The sequence below is a fragment of the Tubulanus polymorphus genome, chromosome 2 (assembly GCF_964204645.1).
Source record: "Tubulanus polymorphus chromosome 2, tnTubPoly1.2, whole genome shotgun sequence".
Lineage (NCBI taxonomy): Eukaryota > Metazoa > Nemertea > Palaeonemertea > Tubulaniformes > Tubulanidae > Tubulanus > Tubulanus polymorphus.
In genome coordinates, this window is record NC_134026.1 from 11,786,913 (window position 1) to 11,806,341 (window position 19,429).

At 38.7% G+C, this 19,429-nt stretch overlaps 1 protein-coding gene across 4 annotated transcripts in view; it reads left to right on the forward strand.

Moving 5' to 3' along the window:
• Positions 1-19,429, forward strand: part of LOC141899955 (protein Hook homolog 3-like) — a 114,947-nt gene that overhangs the window by 72,766 nt on the left and 22,752 nt on the right. For all 4 annotated transcript variants that reach the window (XR_012618651.1, XM_074786596.1, XM_074786599.1 and 1 more), the window contains exons 19-20: positions 4,547-4,651; positions 6,068-6,139. Coding sequence is in view for 3 of the 4 variants with exons in the window: in XM_074786596.1 (XP_074642697.1) it covers positions 4,547-4,651; positions 6,068-6,139 (177 nt within the window). In the remaining variant the exon portion in view is untranslated. The remainder of the gene's footprint in view (positions 1-4,546; positions 4,652-6,067; positions 6,140-19,429) is intronic.

Consider the following 19,429-nt stretch of genomic DNA (forward strand, 5'->3'; position numbering starts at 1 on the left):
ACGAGGTCACTTCCCGACATGCGGCCAAAACCAGGTCAGGAGGCCTTAATCTCTCCGGCTCTCAAGGAATTGGCCGAGAAGGGAGCGATAGAACCAGTTTGCAACGAAACTTCTCCCGGCTGGTTTTCTCGAATATTCATGGTACCAATGGCCACAGGGGGTCACTGGACAGTGATAGATCTGTCATCCCTCAATCGGCACCTAGACATTCCAAGGTTCCGGATGACCAAACCCAAGGACGTGATTCAAGGGCTCCGTCCGGGTCAATGGGCGGCTTCGTTGGGCCTGAAAGATGCTTACTTTCAGGTTCCAATTCACCCAAAATCTCGGCGATTTCTCAGGATAAAGTGGAAAGGCCGCCAGTTCCAATTCAGGTCTCATCCATTTGGCCTACGGCCCCGTGGGTTTTCACCAAGTTGGTCAAGTCAGTTCAGAAGGTACTCAGTCGCGAATTCAGCTCAGGAATGTCGGGAGGCAATGACCTCAGTCTTGGACTTAGTCCATCACCTAGGGTTCCGCGTAAACAGGGAAAAATCTCAGTTGACGCCGGCCCAACAGTTCACTTATCTCGGCATGGACTTCGATCTCCAAATCGGCAAAGTCTTTCCGTCAATGGCTCGAGTAGCCAAACTTCAAGAAGCTGTAGTGGGAGTGTCCACAACCCCGAGAACAGCTCGTTACTGGTCACGGCTTCTAGGCTCCATCAGCTCCATGGGTCTGGTGGTGCCCTTAGGCCGCCTCAGAAGCAGGCGCTTGCAACAATATTGGAAAGTCTTCTGGTCTCGGTCGAAGGACAACTGGGAGACCTTGATTCCCGTACCTCCAACCGATCTAAGTCCGGATCTTCAGTGGTGGGCGGCAACTACGAATCTTCGGCGCGGAGTGTCACTAGCCCCGTTAGAGGCTCCAGTTCGTGTATTCACAGATGCCAGTCACCAAGGATGGGGGCACATCTGGAGAACCGAGTCAAAGCCGGGAGATGGTCTCGCTACGAGGCCACCAACCACATAAATTTCCTAGAAATGCTGGCCGTGTGGAAGGCCCTGAAGTTCTTTCACAGGAGAGTGGAGGGCCACGTTTGGTTAGCCACAGGCAATTCAACAGTGAGGGCTTACCTTCAGAACCAAGGGGGCACTCACTCAGAAACCCTCACGGGTCTGTCGGCCAAAATTCTTCTTTGGTGCCACACAAAGGGCATGTCCCTGACTGTGGCACATTTAGCAGGGAAAAGGAACGTGATGGCCGATGCTCTATCTCGTCGAGGTCAGGCTATTGCGACAGAATGGGTTCTCCACCAAGAAGTAGCCAATCTGGTTTGGGGCATGTTTGGCAATCCGCTGTTGGATCTGTTTGCCACCCGGTTCAATCGGAGGTGTCCTCTGTTTGTGTCCCCGTTTCCAAACGCGGAAGCGTGGGGGGGTCGATGCCTTCTCTCTGGACTGGTCGGGGATGCATGCATATGCGTTCCCTCCCACAACAGTCCTGCCGCGCTTGCTGGTTCGAGATCAGTCAATTGCAACATATTTCTGGTAGCACCATGTTGGCCGGCTCAGAAATGGTTTCTACCACTTCTCAACCTACTGTGCGACATCCCCAGGATTCTTCCGAATTTCCCATCGCTTCTGTCTCAGGGGAACTCTCGGCATCATCCAAACAGCCAGTGGTTAAATCTACTCACCTGGCCATTGTCCAGCGATCCTTGTCAGCTTCAGGCTTTTCAGAACAGGCTGCCTCCTTTATCGCAGGATCTAAGCAGCCATCAACAAGTACCATTTACGATGCCAAATGGGGTCATTTTGCGGATTGGTGTGCTGCAGGGGAAATTGATCCATGCTCACCCTCTGTAGCTCAATTGGCAGATTTTTTACTGCACCTATTTGTAGTAAAAGGTTTGCAGGTTATAACTATTAACCCTTTCAGTGCGTCTACACCGCAGTGCGGTGTATAAATCAGTGATGGATTTTGCTAGTACACCGCACTGCGGTGTATTGATGTAATTAGTAATTTGTAATTATCTCTATTGAAAAATGGCAGCAAGTGTCAAACATAGTGAAATACTAGTAACTAACGATACACCGCACTATAGTGGTATTCCCATTGTTCAACACACTAGGGTGGAATTTTTTAGAATTTTCAAATTTTCTCCAGCACTATAGGGTATTAATTAGTCAGCACTGAAAGGGTTAAAGGTTACCACTCCGCGATTTCTCATACATTGCGTGCTTCTGGACGGCCAAATGTAACAGGGGATCATCGGATATCCCAGCTTGTTGCAGGGTTTTCTATTTCCCGGCCTCGAGTACCAAGGATAGTTCCACCATGGGATCTGTCTGTAATTTGAAGAAGTTAATGGAGGCTCCTTTTGAACCTCTTTCGGCAGCGTCATTTGCGAATTTGTCAAAAAAGACTGTATTTCTGCTGTTCTTGGTTTGCTCGGCCCGTCGCTCTGAGATTCATGCGTTTTCAGTCCGACGAGGTCGTATTGTCTTCGGGCCAGCGGCCTGCTTTGGAGTTTTTGGCAAAGAACCAACGACCAGGCTCGTTTGGGCGTCAATGGCGAATGGTGAAGCCCTAAAACATCGAGTGGAAACGGGTCTTCCGGACAGGACATTATGCCCTGTGCGGGCGTTGTGTTTCTATTTAGATCGCTCTGCTCCACGGAGGGGTTCGCGGGAGCGGTTATTTATTCCGCTGCTGGATCACCTGAAGGGTGATATTTCTCGGGACACAGGGGCCCGATGGGTCTCTTCACTGATCAAGGACATTTTATTGAAGGAGAATCTTTCCTCGGAGGGAGTGGTTTCTCATCAAGTGAGGTCTATGGCTACTTCCTGCGCAGCCTTTTCAGTCGGAAGTCTGTCGGGCCGCCTTTTGGAATTCTCCATCGACATTCACGTCATTTTATTTACGGGATGTTTCAGGCCAGTTAGGCACATTAGCTTCACTCGGTCCTGTTGTTATGGCTCAAGGTGTCCGTTCTTTCCGATCGGACCCTTTAGCGTTGAATATTTATGTTGCATTATCAGGATCACAGGGGGTGTATCCATGTACATAGTTTGGGTTCATATTCGCAAGTATTAATTTCACAAAATTCAGGGGGGCCCTGAGCTGGACGGACTCACTGTGGCCAACCGTTCTTCCCTGCCCTACAGTGCTCCATTCCGTGCTTGGGTAAGTGCTCTCTTTTTTCCCGTTTGAGCGGTGGTTTTTCTATCTACCTTTCCCACCATCCTTGTGCTAGGCTAGTCTAGCAAAAACCATAGGAAAGGGTACAGTACTTGACGGAAATATTACAATTTTTGGAACTAAAATTAGTATTTCCGAGTAGTACTTACCCTTTCCTATGGTGGGAATCCCGCCGACCTGCCCTGCATAGCTGCTTTTTTTGGGTCTGCTATGACGTAAAAAGATGGCGGATTTCGCCGGTGGCTAAATGTAATACCGCAGGGCCGGGTCGTATAGAAAAACCATTGGCGATCAATCCAAATTTAGAAAATATTGGCAAAAACCATAGGAAAGGGTAAGTACTACTCGGAAATACAAATTTTAGTTCCAAAAATTGTAATTTTCTTGTCAGCGGTTTGAACAAATAGTCAAATTTATCCTGTTGTGCAAATCTGCTTCGATTAGATGACACGTGACTAGCAAATTATGATTAGAAGAATCAAATTTGATTTGACGTGATATATATACCTTTAGTTTTACATGAATACAGACATGGTAGGGTGCAATATGGTAGGGTGCAATCAATATACAGTTGAATTAGTACAGCTGTAGCATTTCGTGTAAATAATTTACAGCCTAAGTTTGTCCAATATAAAGTAAGAATTTAGTTAGCCTTGACCACTAAGTCAATATATGGACAAAATATGGACAGCCTGTAATGGAATCAAACAATATGATAACCATTAGAAATGCATAATACCTTAGGGCCCACAGATTTCATACATATAACCATAATTCACCCCCTATCCTATTTGTCGAACTGTGGCAATCTTTATGGGGGACCTCTTTTTCATTACAGGTACTTTTTTGGTTCTGTCTTATGCCTCCAATGACATGTTGGTTGCCTCAGATTATCCTGTTCCTGGAATAAAGTGTTTAGAATTTTACCTACTTAAATTCATGTTATGACAACCCATCATATCCTCCCCTGGCATGAATTTTAACTTTATGCCATCGTAAGACTCTGTCATGACAAGAAACCCTACCTTATCACTGTGAATGCGCGGGTTAGCTGCATGAAAACATTCAGTGCCTGTTTACTGATGCAAAGTCACAGTGAGGTAAATAGAGGATAAGAAAACCCAGGCTGAAATGAAACATTATTTCTGATTGGCTTATGTGACATTTTGTGCATTCAAGCTTATCAGACTGGGTTTGATGCCGTGGCCGAGTCTCAGCCTTTGCGCCTCAAGAGGAATATTTCTAGCATTCATTATTTTTAGATATTGCAAATTACATGAGCAGAACACAATTGTAGTTATATTTCTGCACATATGAGTTATCCAGGTTTTTACTCTGGCATATTTATTTTTGTTTATAGGTGATACGTACATTAGATCCAAAATTTAATCCATCTGCGACACCAGAGGTGCAAGCATTGAGAAATCAGCTGCAGGAAAAAGATCGTCTTATTGAACATTTAGAGGTAATCGTACAGAATTTTTGAAATTATGTGAAAGTACGGTACAGCCTAGAAGAAACTTAACTCCGTTTTCATTTGCGTTTAGTTTTATGTCGTTTAAACCGCGTTCTGTAATTCGTTTTCGTTTAGTTCCGAACGCGTTCGAAACTCGTTAGGGATGAATATCCGTTTCTAAATAACGCATTTTGTTGCATGCTTATGGGTGCAACAAAACTTCGAACGCTCCTATTGAGCGTTTATAATGTTACTGCATGTATTTTACCATGTAGTCATCCAAATACAAGAAGTTGCTCTCAAAAAGAAGGGAGCTGCATTCGATGAGTGATACATTTGAACCGCGGTAGTAACTAGATTGATTCGCGTTTCTATTTCGTTTTATCAAAAAGGAAAAATGAAAACGCAACGATCTCTGACGAACGCCGGATGCGTTATGAGTTATGTTACTTCTAGGCTGTACCGTAGGTGGGCTGAATGATTGAATATTGGTTAATGATAAAACCCTTTCTGAAATATCTCCCTTGTGATGGTGCACAACCGGTGTCTTGCATCAACATACAACTGTTCTGTTACTATGTTAAGTTGCACATGTGTATTCTGGAGTCAGGTTGTCCAGCATCCGATGTCCATCCGTGGACATATCCTGCTAGGGCAAACATCTTGATTTGTCTTGGTATACAGCCTACAACTCTTAAAGGGTTTACATGTAACTTGGTGTGATGATTGGGGCAGGTAAGATGTTCACTATTTTTGAAAATGGATTTCATCAGCCATCAAATATGGCCGCCAGGGTAGCCATCTTGAATTTCTTGTTAGCTGTTGTATTAGACTAGAGAGACGACCAGAAAACAGAACTCAGTACGAGGATCAGTTTGATCTTACAAATGCCTCATGATTTATTCATACACAGATATTTATATGCTGCAAATATGATGGTCACAGACCGTCAATAACAAATGGTATTGAATTCAGAAATATAGAAATGTACAGTTCATTGGACAGTTCAGTCACACTCATAATAACGACAGTTGACATAGTTGAGTCACTCCATAGGACCGACATTAGGACAATACAGCAGGGAATATCTGGTGGATATCTATGAAACTTGATGTGAGAGTTAAGACAGGTTTATCTGCGTTCGACTTCAAGTCTTACAATGTGGGGGGATTGCGTGGGGTATTTGAGGCCGCAAGGTGTAACTATAGTTTGGATTCAGATAATTCTCTCTGACTTGAAAAGATGTCAGACTGTGATGTTTCTAATCATTCAATTTGAACTTCTGTATTAAAAAAGAGTTCTACTATGTGAAAGAAATTTATTTGAAAAAACAGAAAATCTTCTCTAGACTAAAGTGTTTATCCCACTTACATGGATCTGATAGTTTACTGTATATCTGAAATTGATTTATTTGTTTGCTCTTAGAGGGACCAAGACCGCATAAGGAGCTCACGGGAACAAGAAGAAAAGTTGCTGGTATCTGCATTTTATAATCTGGTGAGTAAAGGAGACAATGTTGTCCAGTACTATGAATCCATTTTCTTCTGAACATCTTTATACAAGGATATACATTGATAGAAATTCATCTATCCAGATTTCACAATAGATTTTACTTCAACTTATCGACTGAGATAATGTGACTTAACTGTATCAATGACAATGTTTTATTCAAGACTATGCTACGAGGTACCACCAGGCAAAACCCCAAATACACATTTAGGTGGCAGCACTGTACACATGTAGTATATGTAACAGAGATAAGAATTCCACGGCAAACCGTAGTTTTTGTACCAAAAAACATTTTTTTCAAAATAGTTTTAAAATAATGTAATAGTTTAAGGGGGATGATGGTGTCACTGACCCTGTCTGGTGCGACTGGTAATTGGGCTTGTCTGTTGCAATTTGTAGTCGGGCGACCCTAAAAGCGTTCAGTGCCTGTTTTACAAATCATCACGCATGTTGCTTTTTATTTCACATTTACCGACCTATTTCAACACTGATTTAAAGGGGTCATGAAGAGGTTTTGAAAACAAATTTTAAATCAATTTTTTTGGGTAAAACATTTACCGTATGCATCTTTAGTAGTCTCACGAAAAAAATTTTTAATTTCATTATCCAAACTCGAGAGAAGCCCGCAGCAACCGGACGCTCGCGTTTGCGCGGTGATGTTGATGGCTTTCCCTAGTGACCCACATCGCTGTAGTGTGTACAACATACTGGCTGGCTACGTATGTATGCAGCACACATTACTACTACACGGGACGGTGCAGGCTGGGATACTACTGGGAATCAATATAACAAATTGGAGAACAAAAAGTTGTGAGGGGAGAAACCGTTATTCAAATTAACACTATTTCCCGAGTTTTCAATAATCAGAGCTGATTCCATAATGTGTCGTTTAATTTTTCCGGACAGTGGAAAATTATGGAGGCATTTTCAAAATCAAAATTGTTGCTGGTTTCGTATACGTGATTGGCAACACCACTTACAGGCTTAAAATTCTTTACATCATTTCTATGTTCACGCATGCGCTTGTGTAAATCGCGCCCGGTTTCACCAATATATATTTTATTACAAACTTTACAGGGAATTTTATATACACCAATCTTCAGGAGTTCAATTTTGGGGGAGTTACGAGTAAGATTATGACTAAGTTTGTTGTTATGAGTAAAAATGAGTGAGTAAAAATGAGTTGTTTATTTAAGAGATGGAGGGGTTTTAGATTTTTCCAGAAAAGGAACAAAAGGTACAACAACAGGCTGTTTACGCGCGCGGGTCACTTGAGAATGACAGAAATGTGAACGATGGACTCTCAAGAGAGCTTTATCCAAAATGTCGTCGGGGGGGGGGGGGGGGGGTTGAATATGCTATTTTATTAATAGAAGTCTTGATCTGGGTTCATTCATCATCCAAGAAAAGAGGGGCACAAATCCTAAGCGCACGAAGGAATAAGCCTTGCGCAACACTAAGTTTAATGTTGAAGGAGAAATAATGCAGGTATGATCCAGAGCGGGTAGGTTTCCTATAAACTGATAATTTTAAACAAGACAAACAATTGTGAATACAAACATCAAGGAAAGGGATTATCCCATCAACTTTCAATTCAAATGTGAAGTTCAAGGAGGGATAAAAAGAGTTAATAAATGTGAGAAATAGATCAATCTCAAAGTTAAAAGGTAGAAGCACAAGAATATCATCAACGTATCGTAACCAAAGTTTAGGGGGAGTATCCGTGTCAAGAGGTAGTAATTCAGTTTCAACATGTTCAAGGAATAGATTCACTAGAATGGGACTAAGCGGGTTCCCCATAGCCATGCCAAAAACCTGTTCGAAATATGAATTGTTGAAACTAAAGAAGGAGTTCTGAGTGCAAAGTTCAATTGATTCGATGATACAATCAGTGGGAATGTCAAAATTAAAATCCAACGAAGGAAGTTTACGTTTAAGAAAATCCAGGGTAGGCCTAAGAGAAACATTGGTGAAAAGAGAACTAGCATCAAACGAAATGAATCTATCGTTACCAGGAATAATGTGTTTTAACCGTTCTACTTAATCTTGGTTGTGTCGTAAATGCGAGGGGGAGAAAGAACAGGTTTGGAATGGGCTCTGATTATCGAAAACTCGGGAATTATGTTTATTTGAATAACGGTTTCTCCCCCCACAACTTTTTGATATCCAAATTTCTCGCGTTTCTTGTACCCCCGTTATATTGACTCCCTCCATTAGGTGCCTTGAATATCGCTTGCTTGTTTCCACTCACTCCCTGATTATCGCCTTTCATGTTCCTTCTCTTTGTTTTCATCTGATTACCCCTTAGCTTGTCCTCACGTTTTAATCACTTTAGTTTGTGTCTTTTGTTTTTAAATTACTTTAATCTATATTGCCCTTAGTTTGCCTTTGCTTACTTTACTATTGTTTTCCAGCTGTTCTGTCCATGCTTTAATCTATTCCCCTTTCGACATTTTAATCACTCACTCAGACCTGCCAATTGTTATGATTTTCCCGTAATCGTTACGGATTGACAGCACAAATTATGGTGTTACGAGTGGGTGCTCAAAAATACGATTTTAGTCTATTTTCATTACGTTTTACGAAAAACTCAAGCAATGTTACGTTTCTTAAAAAATATGTCGCGAATGAAGTTTAAACAGGTTGATTTTATTATCGGAAACTAAAATAGGAGTTCTTAGCACAGGCCACTTGTTCTGCTAGTTGATGTACACGCCAAGCTTCCAATCAATATCGCTGAGTTACACAGGCCGCTGGCATATACGTGGTTTCCTGCACGCACTCAATACAGTACATCTATCAGCTGGCTGTCAACGGGGCAACCTGCTACTATTGATCTATTGTATATACTCTCTGCTGTAAAAATAATGACAATTGCTTGCAGGCGTTGAATCATTTTTTGGAAGTAACCTGACTAAGTTAATTTATTTGTATATCAATCGATGATTCTGCGTTATTTATTTGGTCAAAATGAAAAATAAATTAGAAAAAGAATATTTCTTAACAACGACCTCTCACCGCCAACCAGACGCATCGGTTCTCTGCTGTAATCAGTGTGTCTGTACATGGCGGGTACCGCGACCAGGATTGCAATGATTTAATAGATTTAGACGTCATTTTAAGTGATGAACCTAATCAATAAGGAACCGGCAACAAAGAGAAGGAAGCCCACCATTTTGAAGATAATGCACTGTTAAGTTTCCTTGCATGAATGTTTTGTAGAGGCTCACACTCACACTTTTTTTGTACTGACTAGTGACGAGTTAAGTATTAGTAGCGTTAGGAGTTGACAATAATAATCTACACGTCTCATGCCGGTATTACAAACGTACAATATCATATCGACAATTGAAATGAAAAAACACAACGCAAAATCAAGTAAAATTAACCGTTTTTTTGTTCAATCCAGCGCCATATTATACAGTACACGCTTGTTACTGAAAAGCTTCAGATATTACTGAAAATTTATGATATTGTTCTGATTTAGTCAGACACGGGGTTGGCAGGTCTGCTCACTCTGTTACTATTGTTTTGGTATTGTATAAAAATCTTGTAATATTCTCCTGTTCTCACCTGATGATGGCTAATAGTCTTTAGCCGAAGCGTTGCGCAAATATATATATACTCTTCTATTCAAGTTTCTTGTTTTGGCTGAATTTATTGTGGGATTTCTCTCGTTAGGTGAGACAGGTATTTTTGATCAGCCAATTATCAAGCAATTGGTGGCCATCTTGGTTTCATCAGTATTCATTCGTAGGTGGAAATAAGTTTTTCCACATTATATTGATACCTTAGCATATTCTGTTACCACAACCAATTGGAAAGTTGATTGGTTTTTGTATGTGGCCACCAAGGGGCGTTGAATAAAATAATAACTTAGTATTTTGATATTACATTGGTACCTATGCATATTTTGTTACCACAATCAATTGCAAAGATATCGCTCATGACATGGTACATGGTTGTGGTGAGTTTCAAGGTCATTAGTTGTTCTATATGGTCACCAGGGGGTGTTGAATAGTAGAATAACTTATATTGGTACCTAGGCATAATATGCCTATATATATATATATATGGTGACAGAATATTATTTTGTCACCATAATTGATTGCAAAATTGTAGCTTATGACACATTCTATGTTTGTGGTGAGTTTCAAGGTCATTGGGTTTTGTATTGGTCATCAGGGGCATCGAATAGTAGAATAACTTAGTATATCCATACCATATTTGTGCCGAGGCATATTTTGCTATCACAATCAATTGCAAAATTGTAGCTGCTGATATTTCTAAGATTGTGGTGAGTTTCAAGGTCATTGGTTTGTGTATATGGTCACCAGGGGACGTTGAATATTGAAATTTTTTGGTGATTGTTGTCAATTTGAAACCACTTTCCAAGTGGGCATGGCGTCCCTGGACCCCTAGTTTGTCAATAGAATTCATGTACATGCCCACAAATAACTGAATACTCTTTGAGCTGTGGTAGGAAGGAAAATAACATCAAATCTAATTCAACTCTATTCTGCATGGAGTTTAATGAGATGAGGAAAAATTGATCCTAGGTATTTTTTCCAGACTGTTACTTTAAAAAACATGATAATGCTGTGTGAATTGTATTGAAGCAGAAAGTGTATTTTGTCACATATAATCCACAAATTGCAACATGCATGAAAATCAAATATCACTGACTGGCCGTTGTCCACCTGCTCTTGTTTCAAACTTAATACAGAAGTATGCCAACAGTGAGTTGTATCGAAAAATGATGTGAGCGTGATAGAGCCTCCAATTCTCCACACATTTTTGGCGGACCATACGTTTGCCTATGCAAACAGTCTGGTGAAGCAGTTTTCATTGAAAATGAATTGAGTGTGTCAACAAGGCACAAACATTGACTATTGTACCAATAGTGTTGATTTTTGGTTTTATGGTTTGACTTAATGAGTTCTCGAGCCCACAAAAATTTCATAGTGATCGAGTTATTTTTAGGGGACTTATTCTTGAAAAACATGTAAAAACCCTGCTTTTTAACACTATATAATGACACGTTTTTACATATGACAATTTGCATACTTGGAATTGAAATATGTAAAAATTCAATCCCTCCTGGAAGTGTTGTTGTTTTTTGTTCGACTGATCTTCATGTACTTTTCGACCTACAGGCCCTCACTTTATAAAGCCCCTTAATTTTCTCGCTTCTATTTATTTGAGTTGACCTTTTAACCTGAGCTACAATGAATGTGATTGGCTGTTTGTGGGATATATGGGAAATTCTGGAAATTTCGGCGCTTCTGCTGTAATTGGGAAAGCCTATTGGAACCCAAAACAAAATAGAGCATTTCATTCGGCTAGGTATCGTCTGTTCGCTTATAATTTGTTCGTTGTTACGAATATAAGCAAGTAGGCTATTTAATTCAGTATATGAACTAGCAAGTATGATGATACCAATGGCAGGGTTCGTAGCGGGTTTTCCAAGTGGGTATTTATTTGTATATTTATGGAAAAAATCGTAGCCAGTATTTGCTTTGATTTCCATGAAAAAAACAAACAAAAAGTCTGCATATGTTTGTATTTTTTCACATTTTGTGGATGGATGGATTCTGACTTGTGAAATTGCAGTCAATCTATTAATACTGCGTTGCTAATACATTTGTAGGCCTACAGTATATGGCTGTGTGTTGGAAATTACCTGAGCGAGTCTATAGATAGGCAATGATAGTATACACAGCACTCTCACTAACTGTGCAACTGAGCATATACTCATACTAATCATTCATTAAAGTGTTACCCATTCTCCAAATCCTAGCGAGCTGAATTGTGAAAAGATTAATATGAGTTTTTTTCCCGCAAAAATCTGAACACAAAAATATTGGTTTTAAAAAGCCAATCAGAAGGCAAAGACTCCCTTAGCCGCAGAAATCAGCAGGTGTTCACGTGAACACATGTTTTACTTCCAGGTTTTATTTTAAGATTTAAAGTTGTCTTTCAAGATTGATTTCTGTGAAATCGTAAGTTGATTTGGTTTTTGGGTGGAATATTTTTATTTGTAAAATAGCATTATCTCAAATCGCATGGATGACCTTGATATGGTTATTGGCCATGTGCTCAAACTGCAAATTCAATCAAATTTTATATTGCAAAAATATTCAATTTCACTTTATTGAACAAATAAAACATCAAATCCAATTCAATTTTGTTTTATTGATCAAATTTCTGAAAAATTGGTTTTCTTCCCAATTCAAATAAATAAGACCAAGGGAAAAGATTGATCTGAGGTATTTTTTCCTGCCAGCTCCTTGTCTGTGCTACTTATGAAAACACAATTGCACTGTGTAAATTATAGGCATTGACCAGGTATAGAATACATGCAATATGAGCTCTTGCGCGAACTGTTACTCGCGCGAGCATTCTACGAATTCAGCGCTTTGCGCGAGGTGAAACTATCGACGGGAGCCGTTCGAGTACGCGAGCTTTAAACTCGCGCGAGCATTCTACGAATTCAGCGCTTTGCGGGAGGTGAAACTATCAACGGGAGCCGTTCGAGTACGCGAGCTTTAAACCACCACTCCGCCCCGTTCGAGTGCGCGAGCTTTAAACCACCACTCCGCCCCGTTCTAGTACGCAAGATTTTTTGAGAACATTTTTATACGCAAATACGATATTCAGATATTTTATGAACATGTTTGATGAACATTTTACGCCTAAGTTGCACGGATTTAGGAAAACCCACAACCACGTATATTCATGATGAATCATCATAGGCCTACGACGGTACTACAAGTAATGCTGAGATCGTCTCAATTGATTGACGGATTGCCATAAAAACAGCAATTTTTATTTCCCGATCTTACTTTTCTGCAAGAAGTCATAAAAATTATCTTTGTGCATATATATATATATTTGAAATTTTGAATAATGCGTTATATAGAAAAATGGTTTTCATTTAAAAGATAAAAAATAAAAAACCACCGTCCTCGACGTTTCCAACTAAGCCGCGAGTTTTCAGTATTTTTAACTTACACAGCTCGTAGAATCGTATATTTGTTAATCGTGGAATCAAGATGCAAATTGTGGTGAATTTTAGTGGGAACTAGACGCCATGATGAATCATTTAACCCTCTAACTTGATTAGTTATTTTTGTATTTGGCTCGGCGAACTAATTTAACAAATTAATCCTAAACAAAAAGACATATTTTGCAAATGTAGTGGGAACTACTAATTTTTAGTAGCCGCCGCCGCAAATTGTGACTGAATGATTATGCCCCTAAATGCGTAATTAGATTAAACCATACATTGTCATCTCTCCCTGATTTTCAATATAAATTCTTAAGCCTTGAATTATAAACCTTAATATACATTCAACCTTCCAAACGAAAAGACTACATTTTATAGCTCCTTGAAATACATTCCGATACGTACACGTGTGATAATGAATGCTGCGGCGCGTAAGGCATGGCAACAGGTCGAAAAAGCAGTTAAAAGATACGCGGAGGTGACCAAAAACGAAGTTGCAGCTTTGTGTTTTTTTGAAAACCGATCCCAAAAGATTGAGAGTGTTTTGACTGGGACTAGCGATTTAATGCAGGAATTAACCGAAAAAAGTGGCGAAATCTTGGAGAATATGAATAAAAGAAAAGGTGATGACCGTGATGGAGTGATATTGTCATGTGAAAAACTTTGCCTGCCGGATGTGAAGAAAATTTATGGAAGATCATTATGCGATTTGAACAGCAATGAAGTTCGAGGACTTTGCGCTAATTTAGTATTCACGAGCAGAAAACTCTTAGGAAGGATAGGTAACAATCCGAAATGGGGTGACGAATCGCAACGTTTACCCTGGTGGCCTGAAACACTGGAATGGAAAAATCCCCGGTGTGATTTCAGACCAAAAAATCAGCGTGATATAACATTTGCAGAAGCTATACGCAAAGTTTGTGGAGCTGCATATCAGTTCCATGAAGTATCTCAACTAGCCGGTAAGTTTTTTATGTAATAATATTTAATGACATTATTTTTTTCATGAGGCCTTTCATATAGTTCGAACAATTAGAATACATATAATTAGTATCTTCAAGAAGTGATATAAAAGCGGTGGATAAATTTAATATCATAAACTTATTTACCTGTGAACCTAATTTAGCAAACTAAGGGAGCAGTGAGATATGACCATCGTAAATTTAACTAAATGCATTTAATTTTAGACTGCCTTTTTCATGATTAAAAAAGTTGGTCTCAATATACATGTAACAATGTTGAAATATATGTCCACTTCTCAACAGGCGATGACATTCTGGCAGAACTGACACGGCTTTCAGAAAATTCGTCATTCGTTTCTGTATTACCAGCACCAGTTGAATTCGCCGATGTACCAGAGACTGAATTCGCAGATGTACTAGAGACAAGTAAGTAACACAGGAGACTTGTTTGACATTAGTTGGGCTATTTATCCTAATGTTTTGGATGTTCAAATAATAACTAAAAATTCTAACATTTTTCCAAACTGCAGCAAGATATTCTTTACAGTATATACAAATACATTTTTCTGAGTTAACCTTCAAAAATCTAAAGTTCTGATCTATATACATGTCGATATTCTAAAAATTATAAAAATGTATGAATTCTATTACGAAAATAATGTAAATTATTTCTTTGTCTACGTATTTTAGCCGAGAGCTCGTCATGTAACCCAAGTGCTGTCAATCATCTGCCTCCATCATTTCAACTCGGCGAGTCCATGATTATGGAAACAATTGAAAATGGCAACATCAGTGACATCTTGAAGCTGAACGTAACAGAAATATCAGGTAAATAAATACATTAATGCCTAATAACATTTTTCTTCAAAAATCTAAAGTTCAGATCTATATACATGTCGATATTTTAAAAATTATAAAAATGTATGAAATAATAAAATTCAACTTATGAATGAAATTATCAATTAAATAATTGTATGAGTTCATGAAATAATAATTTTCTAAATAGCCAGGATGAACGAATATGATGGACCTGAAATCCTAAGCAGCACAACAGATGATGTTTATGAAGACAGTAGCTCGAAAGGTGATAAAGCCGTCAGCAAAACATCAATAACAACAGAAACTAAACGCCCTAACAGGAAGAGGAAACCAACAGAGAAAATGTCTGAGTACTTGAAGAAGCGCAAAGTTCTGTAAATACATGTATCAATAAAACAATTAAAATATTCATATTTCCTTGATGTTATAGAATCAATATTTGAGGAAAGGTACTTTATCACTACGATGCATTAATCTTCTGTTTCTTATCCCTATTCTTTATTGTTAAAAACAAAGCAATGTTACGAACAAAGTTTTCAGGTTTCATGTATGCAAGCTGAGCTTTTAACCTTACAATGCCAGCATTAGCTTGTTCATTGATTTGAGTATTAATGCTGTGCAGGTCAACATTGGACTTGTATGTATCTAACTTGTAACCTTCACAGCATCCAACATGATTCTTCCAATGCATACGGTCAACACAGAACATAGTATCTTGAAAAAACTGTGGTTCCCTAAAAATCATATAAAAGAAAGTAAATACTTTAAGAAATAGAATTATTTCTAAATAAGGTCACGTGCAATGAGATATTTTACTATTGCGATTACAATTATTTGTTTTAAAAAAACATACCGGTTCAAGCTATACTGATGTAGGCGACAGGCATTGTCATATACAATAACTTTCGGAGCTTTTGCAAATCTTGTTTTGAAGATGCTAAAAGGGTGCCTGGGAGATTCGTGACTCTGCATAACCTAATTAATAAAAGTGGATAGTTTATTTCATACATGAGTGTAGTTAAAAATTACACTGATCAATTAAGTTAGGCATTAATAACTTTAAAACACACTGTATACATAATTTAAGATGCAATAATAAAAATAAATTAAATAATAATTTGTTTTTAATCTTAAATCCTGTATGTAGTAGGTTTGAAACTTATTATCTGTTCTCCACATTGAGTGGTAATTCTACTATTAAGTTAGACACATACCTGGAAACCATAGTTAACACCATGCGAACAGAAAACTGTGAAGATGCCCGGAGTTAACACCCAGTGAGTTTTTGCATACTTGTTACAACTATCACCTCTTCTATATTTAACACGGTCATTCTTTGCATCCATTTCGTAGTTTCCGTCTCTAAAATAATGAAGGGTCAAATAAATCAGGTATATTTACAATACAATTTTACTTGTTGCATAATTACTGTTTCACTAATTATTACCTGTGTAGTTTTGGGAGACAGGGAAAAAACTTAATGTATTGAACAGATCTTCATTTGTTGATTCCTGCAGCACATGCTTGGGATAATCAGATACCTGCAAGAAAAAGTAAAGTTCATGCTATCATGGAGTTAACTAGTTTTTCAATTTATAATTTTTAATTTATTATCACATAATGTACCTGGAAGCAGACTTTGGCACGTTGAATAAGATCCCTCAGGAAACCAATACAATACTCATCTAATCTACCAGTAGACTGTCTGATATTCTGAATGTAGTTGTGTATAATAGGTGCACATCTTATGAGCTCGCCTATTTCAGCATGGTTTTCGCTTTTAAAAAAATCAGTTTCAGCAGAAAGACATCTTTCGACTAGAGCAGCATTTGTATGAAGTTCGTTGACTGCACAACTGCACAAGCTGGTCCATTGCATGATGAACACTCTATCATCATGTTTACTCCCAGAAGTCACAGGACTATCTGCAGATATTATAGGCTGAACATCTTGCAATGAATGGAACAAATCCTTACGAAAACCGAGATCTACACCATCGCTTATTACCACGCTTGGGTAATCTTTACAAAGTGGACAATGAAACTCTGATGTCCAGTTGAAATCGAGAAGTCGCATGAATGCACTCCAACTCTTTTGCAATGTGTGCCGCGGTATTACTGATGATCTTAGTGAAATATTTGCGGATCTCTCCAAGCTTCTGGAATAAATACACAATCAGAATGCAAATGTCTGGTTACTTTCTCCATTAGTTGTTGTATATTATTGAAAGTTACTAAATAAACAAACCCCAACTACCTTTGATATGATGACAGGGGATTTCTAGCCTCAGGCATGCCATGCAGATATTTGAACAACAGTCTGTAATCTACCAGTTGACAGTTATTAACATTCAACAGTAATTCCCTCTGTCCATCAAAGAAGAACTGACAATTACAATCACCGATTGATGGTCGATTATTCACTGCAAAATAAATATCATTACTTGAATATTAAAATAAATTTCATGGGATAAAGTTTAAAAATGTGTCAATACTTTAAATATATGTACATACAGGCTCGTACATACCATTTATTCTTTTCAAAACACCACCAAGCAATGTGAACTCCTGGCTGCCTGTTTCATTAAATACAGTGGCCTTTTTATCGAAACGCCCATTCATCAGAACAGGATCGCGACAATCCCACGAAAAATTATGAGTACATCTTGACTCTGCATCAAAAATAGGCACAAAATTCTCTGGGTATGGCATGCCATACATTCGGTTCTGTAAGACCATCTGCAGTTCAGTGGGTAGCGGATAAGAAATAAGATGACGTGACACTACCGACATGCTTGTGTGAATATGTGAAACATTTGATAACGGAGGCTGAGGTTGTATGCCCTTTTCATCACACCAGTCTTTATACATGTTAACATCAACACAATTTGAATTGTATTTGCATGTTTCACAAATAAAATGCGCCATGCGACCGCTCCACTTAACAATGTTCACTGACTGTTGACAGGTAGCAGAAATTAATATAGGCGCTTGCGACAGAATATGGATATCTGTTCCATCAGCTGGCCACACACACATTTCTATATCCCTGTATAACATAGTTATGGCAAAGCAATGCTTGCAATAATTTGCTTCACACCGGACCTTAAACTGAGAGATTGCTTCCGTTAAATTTTTGTCCAATGACGATAATTCTTTCATGCGCCCGTATCCAACGGGACAGTTACAATTTAATATCGAGCACTCTCCATCCGCCGAAAAGTATCGCAATTGCTTCTTTACAATGAAATGTTCGTTGCCATCTGCCAGTACAAAGACTCCAGGAAATAAATCCCAGTATTCTTTGTTCTTTCTTAAAGTCATCAAATATATCTTATTTTCATCCAACGGACATTCTATGTGTACGGTTGTGACACTTGGATTACTGAAATAAAAAAATATAAATATATATATATATATATAAATTACTAAATATTAAAAATAAATAAATAAAACATTTTTAAGTTTAAAATCAATCATCCTGGTTTCCACATGTTTTACTCAGGATCAAACATAAAAAATGAAAAAAGAAATACATGCGTGAAAACAATGTCATCACAGAGGTCATTATTTCGGATAATCCCTTCGAGCTGAGCGAGCGAGCGCTCGAACTACGACGACAACGCCCCCAATCGGCCTCTTTCTGTTTATCATTTGATTTCTATAAGTCACAGAGGAAAGCTAAAACAATCCTATTCTGGATACAGTTAAATTTCTGGTAAGTTGATTCAATATAGCTACAAACCTGGTTTTATTTTGTTGCGAGCGCGATTTCAATGACATTGACAATTATTGGCTTTCTACTCGACCGTCACCGGTCGTTGTCGTTGTTGTTGCATCATCGCCACCTTGCTGACGATTTTCAAATAATCCTCTTCGACGACGTTTCTTGCACGGCTGCTTTTTCTCCTCTAATTTTTGTTTTTTTTTAACAATCCACGTGGCTTAATCGAGGCATAATTATTCATATAAATATCTAAAGTATGCACACGGAGACGTGACGTTCACGCCGCTTTCTTAGCTTGTGATTGTTAAGAGTGCCATAAACTGGCACGGCAGGCTTGTGTTGCCCTGTTAGCACGCGGACTAGGCCAAATGATAAACTATCGAAACGAAACAACGGTATTGAAAATAATTAACATTTTATGACTGAACATTTACCATTTGACATTTTTGTAAACAGATAATTCGGAAAGTTACCGGTCCTATTAACATCTATATCCAGCTCTTATAACAGGTCAGTAAAAAAAATCATCGTTGGTTTCGTTTTCAGATTTTACGCTCCGGGAAAACTTTAGATTTTTCGTATTTTATTGTAGACCCAGAAATGTCATATTTGATTCGGAGACACGCTCAAGTTTTTATCATGGATTAATTTGATCCTTTCAAGTTGCAAACCACGCACGAACGCTCACTCACTCGCGTACTCGCTAACCACACTCCTCGCGATCGAGTTCCGAGTGGCCTTCTCACTTCGCGCGTGAGCTTC